The 20,767-nt window shown below is 40.2% G+C and overlaps 1 protein-coding gene across 1 annotated transcript in view; it reads left to right on the top strand.

Moving 5' to 3' along the window:
* The first annotated feature begins 11,621 nt into the window (after window positions 1-11,621).
* The window catches only part of LOC150074978 (sulfotransferase 4A1-like), a 126,884-nt gene continuing 117,738 nt past the window's right edge, over window positions 11,622-20,767 (top strand). The window contains exon 1 of the mRNA XM_090389020.1: window positions 11,622-11,833. Within this exon, the coding sequence (XP_090245146.1) occupies window positions 11,802-11,833 (32 nt within the window). The 5' untranslated portion in view covers window positions 11,622-11,801. The remainder of the gene's footprint in view (window positions 11,834-20,767) is intronic.

Raw genomic sequence — 20,767 nt, 5'->3', positions numbered from 1 at the left:
GGATCCTTGCAGCTCATGAGAACAAGCAAGTGTTTGTATATCTGGCTGCAGCGTTGTTAGAGATAATCGAAGATCAACCCTCTTCACAACATCATGACGGTTACGAGCTTTTGATAGCAGATGAAGAACTCGACAAAATGCAGATTTAACAAGATATGAAATGGGAAATCCGATAAAAATAAAAAAATTAAAAAACTATTTTGAAAATGTTTTTCGTTTTTGAAAATAGCTTGGGCTGTTACATTTCTTTGCACTTCTTGCAATACGATATCAGCATCAACCACATTTACTTCAAATGGATCTATCACCCAGTCTGGGATGGTCATCTCTAGCATGTCACTGAATCGAAATTGGGTATCATTATACAAATTCTTCAAATGCTCAATATATATAAAATGATCATCATCTTGCAATTCTATGTTAAGAGTGGCCAATGAAGGAAATTGCATTAACTCGACACGTCCTATATTATTCCAGAATAATTTGAGTTTTCCAAGGAAAGCAGTAATGGCCTCTTTGCAAGATATAAGATTGCAGTTTTTTTCCTTGCAACTTTTCTTCAACAAATTCAGCTTTTCGAATATATCTGATAGATAAAATATGTTGCACAGCAGCAACGATTTGTTCTCCAAACTGCTTATCACTTAAAAAGGACAAAATACTGCCCCAAAGTCAAACAAAACTACGAAGACGTTTTGATAGTAGTAGTGGTAGTAGTGGCATGTGATGCAAGAAAGCAAGTGTATGAGCCTATGCAGCATCAGCCAAAAAAAAAAACACCATTCCCTCCAAATGCCTGTCCAGTTCCTCCTTAAATTTATTTAACCTATAAACTTCCACAACGACAGATGAAGGAACTGGATCCATCGAACTTCTGTATGGATTAATAGGCGCTCAAATTCTACCTAATTTTCTTCGCAAAATTGTCAAAACAGACAGTTTTGAAGTGCATTTGATTTGATGTGGTTTACGGTTTTATTACAATAGCAAGGGCGTCATGCAAACGTCCCCCCCATTTGTTTTGCAAACAAATGTTGACGGGGGACCACGCAGTGTATGCAAAAAACTTCAGTCACAGCATTTTTAAAATGAACAATGAATCCTCTGTATTGTGTCTACCTATCATCGAAGCAGCACTATCAGTTGCACAAGCTATTATTTTTTGTAGTTGAATATTGTTTTCTTTGAAATAACTCTTAATTTCTTCAAATATTGCCTCGCCTTTGGTGTCTGTCTTGAGCTTTCGGGCAAAAAGCATTTCCTCATTAAGGTAATCATCATTCAAAAACCAAACATCTGTCATCAGAAGGGCTTCATTATCGTGTCGAGTGGATTCATCAATTTGCAGAGCAAACTTCTTAACTTGCAGTTGTGCAACTGATTGTTTTTCCGCATCATCTGCCATTTCGTGAATAAGCCTCGATACTGACGAGTTGCTCAAAGGGATGGTCTGAGTAATTTCATGTTCATTACAGTTCAAATTACAACAGACACTGCAGGCAAAATGAACGATTCCCCAATATTATGTAGCTTTCCAGATTTTGCAATTTGCTTGGAAATCTTATAGGATGCAAATAAACCTTTATCAACTTTCGATGCTCTTTCACTAAACATTTGTTTTACTGTTGGCCTTGATCACGCAATTTTTTGAAGTAATCCAGTGATTTTTAGCATTAGCATTAGTAGAGGCATGATGCAAGAAAGCAAGCTTATCCAGCATCAGCAAAAAAAAAAAAACCACCTCCACTTCAACCCTCTGTTCGTTCGAAATACCTGTCCAGCTGAGCCTTAAATTTATTTAGGCTATCAACTTCCACGACAAGGGATGGAAATCTGTTCCATCAACCAACTGGCTAAAGGCACATTTCCTCACGTCTATCCTACATCTATCTTTCCTCAATTTGAATTTATGCCCTCTCAGGTGATTATTCTGAGCAAGAGGAAGAATCCCATCAGCATTGAGCATGCTCAAACCATTCAAGGCTTTATACACCTCTATCAGATCACCTCGGTGGTGCCTAGTCTCAAGACTCTGTAATTTGCAAAACTTAAGCCTTTCTTCGTAAGAACACCCCTTTATTTCATTCACTAATCTTGTTGCCCTTCTCTGTACTCATTCCAGCAGCTCTACATCCTTCTTGAAATGAATCCTCCAGACCTGTATACAGTACTCAAGGTGTGGCCTGACCATTGCCTTATACAAGGAAATAATCACCTCCTTATCCCTGCTAGAAAAATTCCTGTATATCAATGACAATACACCATGAGCTACTCTTGTAGCCCGTATGCACTGCTCAGAGAACTTCATATCTGCCTGCACAATTACCTTCCTACTTTTACTTACTTAATTACCTTACCTTCTGCACAATTTATCCTTCTTGTCCTTGTGAGTTGTGTCCAAGTGCGTCCGCAGCTTACATGGCCGCATGTTTTCACTTGAAAGTGTAGTCACACATATTAGACACAGTGGCAAAATTTTCTTCATAGGTGTATGAAAGTTTCAGGTTTTCAGGCGCCGTGAATGTTGGCGCCGGATATAGTGCACCCTCGGGACGGCCCACCTCTGTTTATTACGATGAGAGTTTTATAATTTTACTAAAGTATTTTTTTATTTGTATTATTTCATATTTCTTCTTTTTTATTTGTTTCTGTTATTTTAATATCAGATTACCCATGGCTACTATGACGAAGAAAAAATGTCAGCAATATCCCATTGAATATCTTGCCCATGGTTTTATTCCATCACCACAGGACAAAAGGATGCTACTGTGTGTAATATGTGTGCACCAGCCAAAAAAAAAATTCCGAAGTTACCCTGAAAGAGAAAAGTAGAAAGGAATCACCAAGAAAGAATAGAATGATGACATCTAGCTCTCGGGACCCTGGGTTTGCCATGCCCATACTCACCAGATGTGAGTTCCTGGGGTTCACGTTTATAGTTCATTTAAAATAACTTATTATTCGACTAAAGTTTAAAATTTGGTCCTGTTTACTATTTGGTAAACTTAGGTTAGGGTTATCAGATCTAAAATTCAAAAGATAGTACAAAATAGGAAAAACCTAGGAAGTTTTCGGTTTTAAAAATGAGGACATTTATAAAATTATATTTACTACCATATTACAAAATTACAATACTGTACATAAACTACTTATGTACAGTATTGTACATAAGTAGTTCAAATTGAATATATTTTATACCTGAACGCAAAATGATATTTTCTGGGTTAATTACACGAAATAAACTTAAAATAACATAAAAAAATATTTTGCAATTTATTTTCACAACAATAATAAAAATAAATAAAATAAAAAAAATGTAAAAAAAGAAATCATAATTTTCACCCCTTGCTTTATTGAAAATTATTATTATTAATATCCATATGATGCAAGGAAGCCTGAGGCCTATGCTGCACCAGGGAAAAAAAAAAAAAAAAACAGTTCCCGAGTAACCCTGAGAGAGAGAGAGAGAGAGAGAGAGAGAGAGAGAGAGAGAGAGAGAGAGAGAGAGAGAGAGTGTGTGTGTGTGTGTGTGTGTGTCAAAATTAGAAGGGAATCACCAAGAAAGAGAAGAATGATGATATCCAGCTCAGGACCCTGGGTGTGCCAAGCCCATACTCACCAGATGTGAGCCCCCGGGGTTCAATGCCTACAAAATTCGAGTCTTTAACAAAATATTGATGTAAATAGAAATGGGTAGATTCACATTCATAATAGGGAAAGTGTAAAATGTGTTAGTATACATTGTAGTGTGTTACAGTATACAGTAAAGACCAGAGAATTAAAAGTGTATGGACATTGTGGGGTGTAGTGCTGTGTACCGTTGTTCATCTGGCCATTTAGCTACTGAACCCCTGCTGAGGCACAACGTTGCCCACTCTAAGCCCCGTGGAGACAGACAGGACACATTAATTTGGATGCTTGCAATTTTGGTTGAGTGGGACATTCGCTGTTGAATTAGACAGAGGGGGGGCTGAAGACTGGTGGGTGAAAGTCAGAGTAGGAGGTCGATAGGGAAGATAACCCCTGAGAAGATCAGTGGGGCAGGCCAATGCCCCACCAGGAAGAAGAAAATAGGGGGAGGGGGAGAAGACAGAGAGTCTGTTCCCTCCTCCTCAGGTGGTGGAAAGAAAGTACCACGAAAGGGAGCATTGGTATTGGATCGCCAGTGGGCGCCTTGGCAGCATAGCTGCAAGAGGAAGTCGTATCAGGTAGTCCAGATTATTCTATTCCAATCTGGTGGGTTGGAAGGTAGTCCAATCCAATGGGTTATATCAGGTAGTCCAATCCAGTGTAAGTCCGATCTGGTGAGTTGATTTAATCAATCCAGTTCAGTGTTTCGCTTGACTGTACTGTTCTGGTGTCAAATTTGTGGCACTCAGGTCCAGTCAGTGTACGGTCATGTCTGTCTTATTTGTTTGTTGGTCACGTTTCGTGGTTTAGTTCAGTGTCGTGTTGAAGACAGGGTCCACTCCTTTGTTACTCCTTGTTTTTTTAAGTTTGTTAGAGGCATTGACAGTTCCAGTTTGCATGTCGACGTTCAGTGGTTGTAGTAAGATATCTTATAACTTATTACTCTATGGCACTATCAAAGTAAGTCAACATGCGTCCAAGTGTCGCCATCGTAATATTACGGTGGCGACGGTCCAAGGCCGGAGTGGAGGGTGATGCGATGATTATGTGCAGCAGTGTATTTATCGTTACTGCCAATAATCATTGAAATTTTTCACCATTTATTACACCGTGTTTATGATTTCTATCTGCCGTATTAAAGTAGTGAAAAAATAATAATCTTTGGATTAAAGAATTTTACGGTTCCAGAAGCGGGCAATTAAAATAAAAAGCAGAACAAAGCATGGATATCTATGTGAAAGTATATTTATACCTTTGAATATAAACCAAGCAAATTGGTCCATGAGAACAAGCAATTTTTGGTGTTTAAATTTTTAAATTTATCACTGTCCTATTTATAAATTTTTTAAAGATGTGGAAAATTTTTAAAGTCAATATTCATAAAAATTACTTTGGAAGCCATTCTACTTAAAATAAATACAAAACTGCTGTGATCAATTCACAACATTTTTTTTTAAGAGGGACGGTATTCAAATTCTACTGAAAGCTAATAGTTTATTTGTAATGAAAGTTCATAATTATCATGAAACGTAATGCTTAGTTGTCGAAAAATAGTAGCTGGAGTTTGTAATTTACCTCCGAAGTAGGGAACTGCCACAATAATAGAACTTTCGCAGAAAAATATCTCTCTCCTAACACTCCGAATATCGAACTGAAGAATATCTGAAATTTACTGAAAAGGTGGCGATAAAACTCATCAGAGGAGTGGGAGATAGTTAAAAAAAATAAGATATCATTTTTCGAGGAATCTAGTTAACCATTTCATTAGGGCTTTACCCGCTCCGAGAAAGGGAGGGGGCTGAGTTACAAGTACTTATTTACTAGTACTTGGAATTCTCAGATCTAAGGTTGTGGTTTAAGTATAAGTTCTGTCCTCTCTAAGTAAGGTACGCAAAAACAAGGATATTGTGTTATTATACACTGAGTGATCACTGAATTATGTCCACTTACCTAATACTTCGTAGGTCCTCCTTTTGCCCTCGGTACAGCAGCTATCCGACGTGACATTGATTCAACAAGATGTCGGAAGCGTTCGGGAGATATGGCCAACCAAGCTGTGTGTAATGCGATCAGTAATGCAGCTGGAGGTGATTGGTGTATCCAGACGCCTGATATGCCTTTCCATAGTGTCCCACAGGTGCTCTATGGGATTGATATCGACGGAGTTCGAAGGCCACCGATATGCTGGAAGTCAGAACTATGTTCCTTAAACCATTCCTGCACAACAAGTGCCCGATGGCTCGGTGCATTGTCATCTTGGAAGACACCATCGCCATTCGGGAAAAATTGTAACTTAGCGGGGTGTAGGCAGTTGACGATAGCGGAGACCAGTGATACGTTGTTCCACATGCACCATGCGTCTAAGTCCCTGCCAGTGAAACATGCCCCACACCATACAACCGCCTCCATCGGCCTGCAGTTTTGATACAATGCATAATGGATTAAGAGCCTCATGTTGTTGACGCCAAATTCGTACACGACCATCCACAGTGTGGAGTAAATAACGTGACTCATCCAACCAGCACATTTTCCAGTCTTCTAATGTCCAACTTGCATACTCTTTGCACCAGGAGAGTCTTTTACGCCGATGAACCTTGGTTAGGAGAGGATGCTGTAGTGGTCGTCTGCTGGTATAGCCCATACGTGCGACGCATTGTCCTGCTAGATATTGTTCCAGGTTGGCCCATGTTGCATTGGGTAGTCAACTCTTCAACAGTGCTGCGCCTGTTCGCCTGTACGAATCGTCGAACATCAACTCCAACATCAACCTTTCGGTGACCTTTGCAGTTTTGCCGTCGGGTCGTCGTTTAACCATTTTGACGCCAGTCCCGGTCCACTTCAACTACGACGGCTCTCGAACACCCCACCAGTTCAGCCGTTTGGGAAATCGAGGCACCAGCTCGTCGAGAACCCACAATCTGTTCTTTATCAAAGTCCGATAACTCCTTCCTTTTTCCTATCACGCTCGGAATTTTATTACCTACTACTAAACCACTGATACCTTATCTATTCTACGTATGTCGATAACTGCGCACTCTCGTACCTCACGAGGTCATCGGGTTGCATTCAGTTTTCATAGGTGTGGTCATATTCAGTGATCACTCAGTGTACGTACCGACAATTTCGTATTTTTATTTCTTTTTTATATTTGTATTAATTTTATTTTAGAAGTGAACTTTTCGTGGCCAACTTAACAGTTTCACGGCCTCCAATTTACGACTTTTACGTGTGATCCCTCAGAAATACGGCATGTCCCCCATTGAGAACCACTACTTTTTTTTAGCCAAAAAAAAAAAAAAAAAAAAATCACGCCATTCCCTCCAAATGCCTGTCCAGTTCCTCCTTAAATTTATTCAACCTATCAACTTCCACAACGACAGATGGAAGTTTGTTTCAGCAATTAACCACCCACTGGCTAAAGGCAAATTTCCGCAAATCTATTCTACATTCCTTTCTTAATTTGAATTTATACCCCCCTTAGGTTCGTAATCTGAACAAGTGGAAGGATGCCATCAGAATTCAGCGTGCTCAACCCATTCAAGGCCTTATACACCTCAATCAGATCACCGCGCATGTGCCTAGTCTCCAGCCACTGCAATTTGCAGAATTTAAGCCTCTCTTTGTAAGAGGATCCCTTCATTCCCCTCACCAATCTTGTTGCCCTTCTCTCTACACGCTCAAGTAAATCTACATCCTTCCTAAAATGGGGCCTCCAGACATGTACGCAGTACTCAAGGCGTGGCCTGACCATTGCCTTATACAGAGGGACAATCACCTCCTTCTCCCTGCTAGCAAAATTCCTATATATCATTGACAAAACCCCATGACCTGCCCTGACAGCCTGTCTGCATTGCCCAGAAAACTTCATATCTGCCTGCACAATTACTCCCAGGTCTTTTTCATTTTCTACCACCTTAAGTGTAGTACCACACAGTTGGTACTTTTCTCTGTGGTTACTTCTACCCATATGCAGTGGCATTAGCATTAGTAGAGGCATATGATGCAAGAAAGCAAGCTTATTCAGCATCAGCCAAAAAAAAAAACACAACCACTACTCCCATTTCACCCCTCCGTTCGTTCGAAATACCTGTCCAGCTGAGCCTTAAATTTGTTTAGGCTATCAACTTCAACAACAAGTGATGGAAGTCTATTCCACAAACCAACTGCCCGCTGGCTAAAGGCAAATTTCCGCACATCTATCCGACATCCGTCCTTCCTCAATTTGAATTTATGCCCTCTCAGGTGATTATTATGAGGAAGAGGAAGAATCCCATCGGCATTGAGCATGCTCAAGCCATTCAAAGCCTTATACACCTCAATCAGATCACCTCGCCGATACCTAGTCTCCAGACTCTGTAATTTGCAAAACTTAAGCCTTTGTTCGTAGGAGCAACCCTTTGTTACCTTCACTAATCTTGTTGCCCTTCTCTGTACTCGTTCCAGCAGTTCTACATTCTTCTTGAAATGAGGCCTCCAGACCTGTATACAGGTCTGGAGAATAATCACCTCCTTATCCCTGCTAGAAAAATTCCTATATATCATTGACAATACACTATGAGCTACTCTTGTAGCCCGTCTGCACTGTCAGAGAACATCCTATCTGCCTGCACAACCACCCCAGGTCCCTTTCATTCTCTACCACTGTCAATGTAGTACCACAGAGTTGATACGTTGCTCTGGGGTTGCTGTTTCCCATGTGTAGTACTTTACATTTGTCAATCTTAAACTTCATTTGCCACCTCTCAGCCCATCTGCTCAACCTTTCCAGATCCTGTTGCAGCAGCATAGTGTCAGTAGTGTCCTTGACAACCCTGCCTACCTCTGTATTGTGTGCAAACTTCGACATTAAGCTTGATATACCATCATCAATATCATTTATGAATACAGAAAACAATAATGGACCCAACACTGAGCCCTGAGGGACTCCACTAATAACATTAGTCCACGACGAGCAGTGTCCATTGATTACCACTCTCTGTCTTCTCCCCCACAGCAACTCCTTTATCCACAGCAGCAATTTGCCTCCAATGTCACACTGCTCCAATTTGTGCAGCAGTCTTCCATGTGCAACAGTATTAAAAGCCTTTCTAAGATCCAAGTATATAATATCAAAGTTATTCCCTGCATCCAGTTCTTTTGTGACTGCATCGTAGTATACAATCAAATTGGTCAGGCAAGACTTTCCCTTAACCAAACCATGGTCTGTCCGAGCTATAACTGAAGTCTTGTCTAAATGATCCTGCAGTGCTTCTTTAACTAGTGCCTCCATTAATTTTCCTGAAACAGAAGTTAGACTGACAGGTCTATAATTACTTGTGTCAGCCTTTGATCCTTCTTTGTGAATTGGGGTCACATTTACACATCTCCAGTCTGTGGTTACCTCCCCTGAGTCCAAGGAAGCTCTCATAATTATGGCTAAGGGTTTGCTTACTTCCTTTGCTGCCTCCTTTAATATAACTGGATAGATCCCATCCACCCCGGGTGCCTTTCTTGTGTTTATCTTCAACAATTTCTCCTCCACTTTACTCTCAGTTATTACAAGATTCTCTAGCTTACTGCTAGAGTTGAATACACCTCTGGCTTTTCCCTCGCTAAATAACTCCTCACCTGTGAATGTCGATGCAAAATATTCATTTAGTTTGTTAGCTACCTGAGCAGGATCATCAACAGTTGACCCATCGATATCAAGTGGACCAATCTGATTCATTCCCTTCCTTCTAGAGTTTACATAAGTAAAGAACTCTTTGCTGTTTTTCTTTGCATCCCTTGCCAAAGATTTCTCGTAATCTGCCTTCGCCTGCCTAACCTCCTTTGTAACTTGGTTACAGATCAACTTGTATGTATCATAGGCTTCTGTGTCATGTGTTAATTTGTATGTATCCCATGCATGTTTATTCTCTGCCATATACCTCATCAGTTCATCTGACATCCATTTAGGCCTAAACCTTGAACAATATTTCTTAGTTGGTATGTAAAGCCTAGTAGCTTCCAAGATAAGTTCTTTGAATGCTTCCCATTTTAAGTTTGCTGTTGGTAAGATCATTAGTTGGTCCCACTGTACAGAATTTAAATAATCTCAGACCATCGTAGTTGCCTTTACGAAAGCAATAACCCTTCCCATTACCCCTGATGGTAGTTACCTCCTTGAGTAAATCCCACTTCAGCACATTGTGATCACTGCCACCTAGTGGTTCATTTATCTGCAGATTCTTAATGCATGAAGAATCACTGATGATAATCAAATCAAGAGTATTCCTCCCTCTAGTTGCCTCCCGAACATGCTGATGTAGAAAATAATCATCCAATAAATCCACAAAAGCCTTGCTAGTGTGTGAATGACCAACCCACAAATTCCAGTCAATATCTGGGAAATTAAAATCTCCCATTATAAGACTCTCTGATTTACTGGCCCACTCTATTTCCTGTACAGTTTCTTATTATACTCATCAGAGTCATTAGGGCTATAGCACACTCCTGCTCTCAATGTTGATCTCCCAATGCTTATGTCACACCAAACTGACTCTTCACTGCACTGTCCAGCGATGTCCACTGGCTTCACTTCCTTGGATTTTATGTATTTCTTAACTAATAGCATAACCCCTCCTCCTCCTTTCCTATCCAGTCTATCCTTTCTGTAGACGTTGTACTCCCCAAATTCCAGTTCTGCATTCCTTATATCTGTGTGACACCACGTCTCTGATATCCCAACAATATCTGCCTTTGATGTTATGAGCAATACCTCAAATTCATCAAATTTATTTACTAAACTCCTAGCATTGGTGTACACACAAGTATACATGCACCTGTTTCTATTCTTAGCTACCCTAACACAACCCATGTGTTTACTTGTACTGCAATGACTTCCAGCAGTCTCTGAAATATCCTGCATCTTGTTTTTCAGGCTTCTGCTCATTCCAATAGAAGCAGTGCAAGAATCACTTTCACCTCTGCCAGTGGCTACTGTTAATCTATTAGTCTTTGTCTCCCCCAAGCTAGCAGTTTTCCGACCCACCTAACACTGCCTCGATAGCATCAGCAAATATTCTTGCACCCTTTCTATTTAAGTGTATCCCACTTTTTTGCATTTGTCAAGTATCCCAGTATTTTGCATTTGTCAAGGTTAAACTTCAGTTGCCACTTCTTAGCCCATCTGCCCAAATTATCTAGATCTTGTTACAGTAGCACACTGTCATTGCTGTCATTAACAACCCTGCCAACCTTTGTATCATCCGCAAACTTCGACATTAAGCCTGATATACCTTCATCAATATCATTGATAAATATACAAAATAACAGAGGACCCAACACCGAACCCTGTGGGACTCCACTAATAATATTAGTCCATGAAGAGCAGCACCCATTGATTACCACCTTCTGTCTTCTCGCACTTAACCATCCTTTTATCCATTGTAGCAACTTACCCTTAATATCATTCTGCTCCAATTTGTACAATAGTCTGCCATGCGAAACAGTGTCAAAGGAAATCCAAATATATGATATCAAAATTATTTTTTGCATCTCGTTCCTGTGTATCCACATCATAATATCCTATCAAATTTGTCAGACAAATTTGATAGGATAGTGATTGCCAGGTGCCACTCACCGTTTTCTCCCGCCCCTGGCCTCCTAGGTTGATATGCCTCGCAACCTCGGGAACTCGTTTTACGATTTTAAAAAGCGGGATGAGAGGAAATAAACATCTTACCTAATCTAAGCACCTCCATCTCCTCGACGACACAAAACAATCAGAAACAAAATGCCTTCACAATAATCACAGAACTGGACTGTACAATCACTCCAATCTACGACCACCCGCACTGCGCGGAGACAAGTGGTACCCAAATAATGGATTTAGCCGTCGGTTTAAGCAGCATTCGATAAGGGGGATTATCAACTGAGAGAAAGCAGTCACGCTGGATATTCTTTTTCAGTGCCATATCTAGAATGTGTGTGTGGAGGGCTGCATATTATTTACTGTCTGTAAATGTAATAATTTTGTATTCTCTTTTCGGTAAACTAATTGTATTGGCCCTCTGGGACACGGAGAAGTAAGATATGTTATTACTGCTGTGTGTCTGGGGCAATACAGTTAGTTTACGAGTTAATCTCGGTCAATCAACAATAGGTAAGACGGCGCTGTTTGTTGATTGACAAATGTCACATTTGTGTTTATGTGTATACAGAACGTGTTATATTTCATCAGGTATATAAATGTTTTTTGGTCAATAAGATTTTTTATGTATAAATGAGAGTTAAACTCCTAATCAGTTTTGTTTGAAAGTATACGCTGTAAAATTGTTAATGGCTAGTGAATTGCTTTTCATAGCTAATGAATGTCGGTACAACATGACATTGCCGTTGAATACTACTCTGGTCGTAGCCACAGAGTAATCTGTAGTCGTAGCACTTCAAATGCAACCTGTTGTCCCGATGGAGCATGTACGTTGCTTGTTATGTCAGCTCGTCTCCATTTCATGCTTTACGACGTAGTTTTAATAATTCTAAAAGAATAAAAAGTAGTGTTTTTATTTTTATTTGCTCGTCTGTATGCTGTGAGTTTAAAGACTCTGGAGCTTGCGTGTTGGTTCCCCCCCCCCACCAGATGAATGCATTTTTTTTTTTTTTCGTGTGATATTTTCGCAATTACCATGAATAAGTTAATTAAATTTTAGGGTTTCTTACCACGAAATACACCCCAAATATTGCTGCATAATCTCAGGGCTCACATCTGATGAGTATGGACTTGGCACACCCAGGCCCTGGTGTGTGCCAAGCCCATACTCACCAGAATGCATCAACTTGCCCCTAATGCCACGCTGCTCCAATTTGTACAGCTGTCTGTTGTGTGGAACACTGTCAAAAGCTTTGCTGAAATCAAAATATGTGATATCAGAATTATTGTTTGTTGTCCAGTTCCTTTGTTATAGTAGTTAATTGGATTGTATGTCCCCTTGTGTGCATTCAATAAAGCATTTGATAAGTCATTGATATAATACCATAGATATTCCTTGGCACCTATCTACCCTGCTTGGAGAACTTTATTTCTGACCATATAACTCCCAGGTCCCTTTCTTCTATAGTTTTTAATTCAAGCCACCAAATACAAGTCATATCAGTACACTATTTCCCCAGTGGAGGACCTTGGATTTTTCGCAATTTCTGACCATCCATGAAGCCCTTTCCAAGCTACTGAAGGGCTTCAAACCCTTCAGGATGACTTGGGACAATGTTGCTCCTAGAATCAATCTTTGGGGGATTGGTCTAACCAATGTTAGACCAATCCAAAGAGTAAGTTTTAATCACAATCCTCTGCTCCTTGCAATCCATTGTAGCAATCTTACCATGATCCCATAGTTTTCCAGGTTAAATATAGAACTCTCATGAGGTAAGTAGTCAAATGCATTGCTAAATTTCAAATAAACAACATTGAAATTATTTCCTATATCTAGTTCGTGTGTTTGTCAAAATAGTTAAAACTACATTGTTAATTTTTGAAACCATGTTGTGTACCCTTTATAATTACATTTATATTTAAATTCCTTATAATTTGGCGCCTCCGTAGCTAGGTGGGAAGGAGCCGCAGTGCATAGCACACGCTTCTTGATTAGACCTGGGTTCGAGCCCGTCACCACCAAATACGGAGGATGCGGAAAGGTCAGGGAATGACCACCGCATATCCCGGAGCAATATGGCCTTAGTTGCTAATGCTCCTAAAGACCAAACAACGAACGAACCTTATAATTTCACCATCATTGTCTCCAGGGCTATCATTTCTGTTAGGCACTGCTCCTAGTGCCTGCCTGGCGCCTCCGTAGCCAGGTGGGAAGGAGCAGCGGTGCGTTAGCACACGCTTCTTGATTAGACCGGGGTTCGAGCCCGTCACCACCAAATATGGAGGATGCGGAAAGGTCAGGGAATGACCACCGCATATCCCGGAGCAATATGGCCTTAGTTGCTAATGCTCCTAAATAACAACAACAACAGCTCCTAGTGCCTGAGTTTTTAGTGTCTAAAATGCTAGAATCCAATTTTTAAACACCGATTTCTAAGATGTAAGATAAGTTTTTCTTTGTGTTTTTTCTGTTAGCAGAATCATTAACACATTAACATTGTCTCCAAAAAAAAACAAATTTATATAAATGGTTTTGAATTTCTTCAAAAACAAAAAAAATTGGATTTAATGAAAGCATTCTAATATGTTTGATATAATGTAGGGAAGGCCTTGGAATGAAAAAGCCTGTGACACCAAATGAAGAGTGCCTAGTGTCAACAAACACCAGAAGATGGCCCTAATTGGTCTCTGTGACTTTCCCTACCAAAAACTAACCAGTCTTTAGTTACCCACTTCACTCTTAGAACCATTTTTATATATTGAAAGTATAAAACACCAGTGCTGCCCTCTTTTAGGAAAGTAGTAGGTCTCCTATTCCAGATTCAAACAGTTCCTTTGGCAAGCTTTTTTTTTTTTTTTCCCCAGTATCATATATAGGGGTAATTTGCTGCTATAAGTTGTACAATCTAACATTGCCATTATGCACAGCTTTTCATTACCCATTGTCTTTATTAGTACCGATAGCACTGTTACTTAAAATTGCCATTTTATCAGCATTTCAGTTTGGTAAGGCAAATAGTTGTGCTTATTGCCTAGCACAGTAATGGCCATGGTAAGAAGCAACTTTTGCTCAAATGTTTGCTGCCAGTCTGTGTTACTGCATAAATACCAGTCTGTATTACCACATAAATTTCAGCACCTGCTGATACATGAACTTTTAGTAAAATAAATGTAAACAGCTGACAATTTTTAATACCTTTAGCCTTCTGTGCTAGTTTTTGGTTTTAAAAAGATGTCATTTTTTTTGTAAGTGAAATTAAATCCTCCCATGTGCCTTTGCCCATCAATATTTTCTAACCAGGTGGATGAGTGACTTTGAAAATTCTAAAAATTATGACAAAAACTTCATTATTATTATTGGTTTTGCTCATTTATTTTTGTTCAATTTTTTTTTAAATTGAGTTAAGTAGATCGTTAATAATACCATTTCACCATTTTCAATTCGGTAAAAAAAAACTAAAAATTAATTTTTTACAATTAAAACAAAATAAGGTATCACACTGATATCACAAGCATCTTTGTTAAATTGAGGGCACGAATAATGGACCCTTAACTGTATAATTCCTTGACCGATAGGTATACCACGTTCTATGTTTTTTTTTTTTCCTACAAAAGAAAGCATGGGTTGTCAACGTCTGGATATTTAGGCCCTCCAAAAGCATTATATGTTGAAACTACTGTTAATAGTTTATCTTTCATAAACAACTGGTGGTGCACATATGATATACCAGTTCTAAACTACCTAGCAACTTCCTTGTCACTGGTCATTTTCACATGCCTTACAGTTGCTATTTTGAAATGAGGATTATGAGCAGTTTGCAGCCATTTAGTTTATATACATCTTGTTTCATTGTGTGGTCGCTTACATCTGTTTTCTTGAGGGAAACATTAACTGTGTGACTTCAGCTAATGTTTCTTTCACTTACAGACAGGTTAAAAATACATTAATTCCATTTCACTTTGAGGCCAAGAGTTGATTGTTGTAACAAACTTCCATCTAATGTTGTATAAGTAGGTTGTTTGAATAAATTGAAAGGGGAACTAGACAAACTATTACAGGTGATGGACAATATGGAATTTTTTTTTTCTCTTTTTTTTGGCAGATACTGTATAAGCTTGATCTTGCATCATTTGCCACTACTAATTTTGAAACCCATTAATGCTATAGTGGGCTCACGAGAGCTCATTGTTATTTTATTTTGAAAATTTGTGAGCCCATTGTTGAAATGATCATTTATTTTGCAAATGAAATCCTGAATTCAATAATTGAGTATCCACAGCCGGAACCACGGTGGGGCGAATGGGGCCCCCATAATTTTAATGGGCCCCTGCAATTGACCAGTTATGTGTTTTAAATTGCTTCATTTTTGATTTAATTACAGTCAGATCTCTGTTTACGAACTTCTTTATAGCGAATTTTTTGAATTCCCCTTGGTAATTACATTTAAAATAGTTTCCGTAGAACGGATTACGAGAGACTTAACTTTGTACACATTGTTCCCACCTCTGGCCTTTAGCAATTTAGGTAGTTAGAAAGTGCAAATTAAGGGTTAAAGGTATTGCTGTTCTGTAATGTTAGTTGTACCCGTAAAACCTATTCCACCTACCAAGAAGTCGTGCTAGTCAATATGCTTTCCGTAGCCAGTCAGAAGATTAAGGCATATTCCCTACATGGTAATAGCTTCTGGTCAACCTGTGTTATGGTTCCCCTTTACTCCGGAAAGCAGTCATCTGTTTTTTGGAGAAGTGAGTGATCCACGCCTTTCGGTAAATTTCTCCTGTCTAAGTTTACTTGGTCACAGTAGCACAATATATGAGTGATTCCAATTTGGACAGTATTTAAAAAACTAGTGACAGTAGCGACATTGAAGGGGGATGGGCGCCTCCGTAGCCAGGTGGGAAGGGGCAGCAGTGCGTAGCACACGCTTCTTGATTAGACCGGGGTTCGAGCCCGTCACCACCAAATTGTAGGATGCGGAAAGGTCAGGGAATGACCACCACATATTCCCGGAGCAATATGGCCTTAGTTGCTAATGCTCCTAAAAACCAAAAAAAACAAACAAACAACAGGGGGGGGGGGATGAGGGCAACTAAGATATTAAATAAACTTTCCGAAGATGAAATCTTGGCAGATTTTGAAACTGCGTCAAGGTCATCACTGTGAAGAAAATGTTCCAAAATATAATGGCATACAGCAGAGGTTCCCAAACTTTCTCAGTTCACAGTGCCTTTAGTGTCTGAGTAATTTTTTCATGGTGGCTCTAGGCCAAAAGAAATACCTAACAGTTCCGTTTATTAAGTAGTTAGGCCCAAACAACTTAATAAGTAATGTTGAAACTGTGATAATGTTGTGATAATAACTGTAAAGGGTCTAATGGCACCAGGGGTTTTCCCCCATCTCTGCATAGTATACATTGTTGTGTAAAGGCCAGAGATTTAAAAGTGTGCGGATATTGTAAAGTGCAGTGTCATGTGCCGTTGCTCTTCTTTTAGCTGTTGGGGCTAAAAGGTCCATTGCCCACACGTTTTCCCTATGGAGGCAAGTCAGGTACACCCGTATTTTTAAATAATACTCTGGAAGGTCTTGTCACCTTGTTTCCCAAGATTTCAGTGTCTAGGACCTAAAAAAGGTGGGGGGGGGCAATAGTGGTTGGGGTAGACCAAAGGAGTTTTAAGTTATACAGTGTAGAATTAAGAATTTTCAGTGTAGGGCTAGGATAATTTTGACTTGGGTTGAATGCTAATTTGAAAGCTAGAGGGGAAGAGAAGACTGAAGGCTGCAGGGGGGGGGGGGCTGAGAGACAGAAGTATAGGGTCAATAAAATAGATGACCCCAAAATCAGTGAGGCATGCCCCACCAGGTGAAGAACGGGGGTGGCAGGGGGGAGGCAGCAGCAGACCACTGCCCCCTCCCTGTCAATGGGAGGGAGGTTTAAAGTGGATAGGGCTAGAGTGTCCTGCTCAGATCGCCAGTATGGCATTTGGCAGCAAACTGCAAATTGATGAATCTGGTGGTCACAGTCCAGATACATGGTCAGCGAAAATACAGCAGGATGCTGAAGAGCTGCACATCTCAGTCATGGCAGTGAGAATTTTCCAGTTGGTCAGGTCAGGTCCAAAATTTTCATGCATGGAACAGGGTCCCATCCAGGTTCAATTTAATGGCTTCAAACTTGATGACGCAGACATGCAAGTGAGGCATGCCCCACCAGGTGAAGAACGGGGGTGGCAGGGGGGAGGCAGCGGCAGACCACTGCCCCCTCCCTGTCAATGGGAGGGGGGTTTAAAGTGGATAGGGCTAGAGTGTCCTGCTCAGATCGCAAGTATGGCATTTGGCAACAAACTGCAAATTGATGAATCTGGTGGTCACAGTCCAGACACATGGTCAGCGAAAATACAGCAGGATGCTGAAGAGCTGCACATCTCAGTCATGGCAGTGAGAATTTTCCAGTTGGTTAGGTCAGGTCCAAAATTTTCATGCATGGGACAGGGTCCCATCCAGGTTCAATTTAATGGCTTCTAACTTGATGACGCAGACATGCAAGAAGTACAGGTTCCATCCTAGGAAGGAATCTAGTTCCAACGGTGTCATCAGACACCATTACTTGGTTCCAGAGGAATTTTCAGGCTTTCAGTTTAGTAGCATGGGCTTTGGAATTTGGTGATGTTATCCAGTTTGAATTACAGTCAGCATATTCTAGGATTACTTGGGTCTCCTGTGCTGTCTGTTCATGTTGATGGGGTTGCCACTCATAGGGCTATGGTTGAGGAAGTGTTCTTTGCCTGGTGAAGAGTTCCTGGGCAAAAGCGGAGAAGGCATGGTAATGCTCTTCATTCTCTAATAGGTGCCTTTCTTACACTTGTGGGAGATAATGGATCTGGGTAATTAAGATGCGTCTAAGGTCCTCATATTGTGGGAACTCGTACATCAAATGATCCCATGTTTCTTGAGACCCACAATTTTTTTTTTTTTTTTATGTAAACCCCAAACACGAGAGGTATTAGAACCTATAGTACTTAGTATCGTGCTTGGGTTGGAGGTTGAGAAGATGAAAGAAGATATTTGTTGACATTGGACTTGAACTTCTGTAGACTGTAATTTTCAGGAAACATGTATGAAGGAAGGTTGTTCCAGAAAATGGCAGTTGAATGAATAAATCAGGAAGATGAAAAGTTGGTTCTGTGAGTTTGAAGTTGGACAGTAAATGGCTGGTGGCTGCACGTGTTTGGACTGTTTTGAAAGAGAGAGAGAGAGAGTATGAATTATAGAAGCCAATTCAGAAGAACAGTGCCCATGGAAGTATCTGTAGAAGCATACAGCAGAAACAGTACGTCTATGAGACAGTGAGTGTAGAGACTCTGTTAGAGATGAATCATTAATTAACTTAACTGCCCTCTTCTGAATGGAATCAAGAAGCCTGAGAGAGGTTTTGGGGGCACCACCACCCCCCAAATGTGGAAACAATATTCCATGGTAGGGCGGATTTGCGATTTATACAGAGTGAGCAGCTGTTTGGAAGAAAAGTAATGCCGAGCGAAAGAGAAAACCAAGTTTTTTTGATGCAGAGGAAGCAATATTTGTAATGTGCTTGTGCCAAGAGAGATCAGAAGTCAGGGTAATCCCCAAAAGAGCTATATCATTTTGCCTAGAAATCAGAGTGTCACCAAAGATAAGCATAGGAGCAGAAGAATCCTTTTTGGAGATATAAGACAAGACTGAGTTTTAGAAGGGTTGAAATCAACTAAGTTGGCTTTGCCCCACTGGAGAATTACCTGAAGATCGGCATTTAAGGAATTGGTAGCGGATATTCGAGAAGTTGAAGCTGATTGAGCAGGACAAGGTTTCTCAAAATGGAAAGTGGAATGCAATATGCAATCATCGGCAAAACTAAGGATAGGATTTTTAGTCAGTGGAAGAAGGTCATTAATATACAAGAGGAAAAGAGTGGGGGAAAGAACTGAACCCTGGGGGACACCGGCATTAGTGGAAAAGTTAGAAGACAGAGAGCCATCTACCATCACCCTCAGTGAGCGATCAGAGAGAAAACTGGATAACCAATTACAAAAAACAGTTGGCAAACCATAAGATGGAAGCTTGTCGAGAAGACCTTTATCCCAAACACGATCGAAAGCCTTAGAAATGTCAAGAGCAACTACTTGTGTTTCACCGAACCTTTCCATTGAATTAGTCCATAAATGGGTAACGTAAGCCAGAATATCACCAGTGGATCGACACTGACGGAATCCATACTGGCGATTGTTGATCAGATGGAAGGTTTCTAGGTAGTTTAAGAATTGGCGGTTAATTGATTTCTCCATTACTTTAGAAAGAGTAGAAGTAATTGCAATGGGACGATAATTGGATGGGAGGGATTTGTCACCCTTTTTAGGAACTGGCTGGATATGAGCAAATTTCCAAGCAGAAGGAAAAACACCTTTGGAATAAGATAGTGAAAAATGGCGGAAAAGAATAGGAGGAAGTTCAGGAGCATAGGTTTTGAGAACAAGTGGAGAAACACAATTGGGACCTGGAGCTTTCTTAGCATCAAGATTCATCAAAATCCTTCTGACATCCTTTTGACGGAAGACCACAGGAGGCATTGAATGGAGCGTGTTGGGAAAACTGGGCGGTGTTTTACCAAGATCATTAAAAATGAGTTGGAAGAAAAATGGGATGATATCAAGCCAGCTTTATCCTTGGCTGAAGTGACAAAGAACCTTCTGGTTTGAACAGAGGTGGGAGCAGAGATGGGCAAAAGTTGCAGTCAATAGCTTTGGCAAGAGACCAGAATGCTCGGCTACCATTAGGGCAAGAAGCAAGTTTTCTACTCTTAGCCTGTTCAAACTCTAATTTGGACTGATTAATAACTGCTTTACAATTGTTGCGAGCTTTGGTTTAGGCAGAAAATGAAACTGAAGAATTAGAAACAAGCCAATTACGATATGCAACATTCTTATCTTGAACAGCCTTACCACATTTATTGGAAAACCAAAGTTTAGATAAAGTACAAGATTTTAAAGTGGAGTGTGGGATAAAGGATTCCATTCCTGCAAGAATTATTTCACTGACATGATCTGAGCAAATGTTGACATCAGAAGTTTTGAAACCGTAATCCGACCAAGGAAAAGAAGAAAAGAAATCTCGCAGGTCATCCCATTTTGCATTCTTGTAATGCCAAACAACACGAGGTTGGGAATAGCCATGAGATAAAGGCTCCTTTGGAGAAGAGACAGTCACCAAGTTGTGATCTGAAGTACCTAAAGGACCACTCACTTCAACAGTGTACTTAGAAGGGTTGTTTGTGAGAAAAAGATCAATCATGTTGGCTGTATGATTAGAATTGTCTGGTATTCTTGTAGGTAAATGAACAATCTATGCAAGGTCATTAGTAATTGCAAAAGCCTCAGCATCTCGACCGGCTGGGTCAGTGTGACTAGAAAACCGAAGCCAGCTGGAGTTGTGAACATTAAAATCACCAAGGAAAATTTCCTCACTGTTAGGAAAGTTGGACTGGAGAAAGTCAA

This window comes from Mastigoproctus giganteus, chromosome 14 (genome assembly GCF_048544385.1).
Source record: "Mastigoproctus giganteus isolate SK-2022 chromosome 14, ASM4854438v1, whole genome shotgun sequence".
Lineage (NCBI taxonomy): Eukaryota > Metazoa > Arthropoda > Arachnida > Uropygi > Thelyphonidae > Mastigoproctus > Mastigoproctus giganteus.
This window is presented reverse-complemented; position numbering and strand designations above follow the sequence as displayed.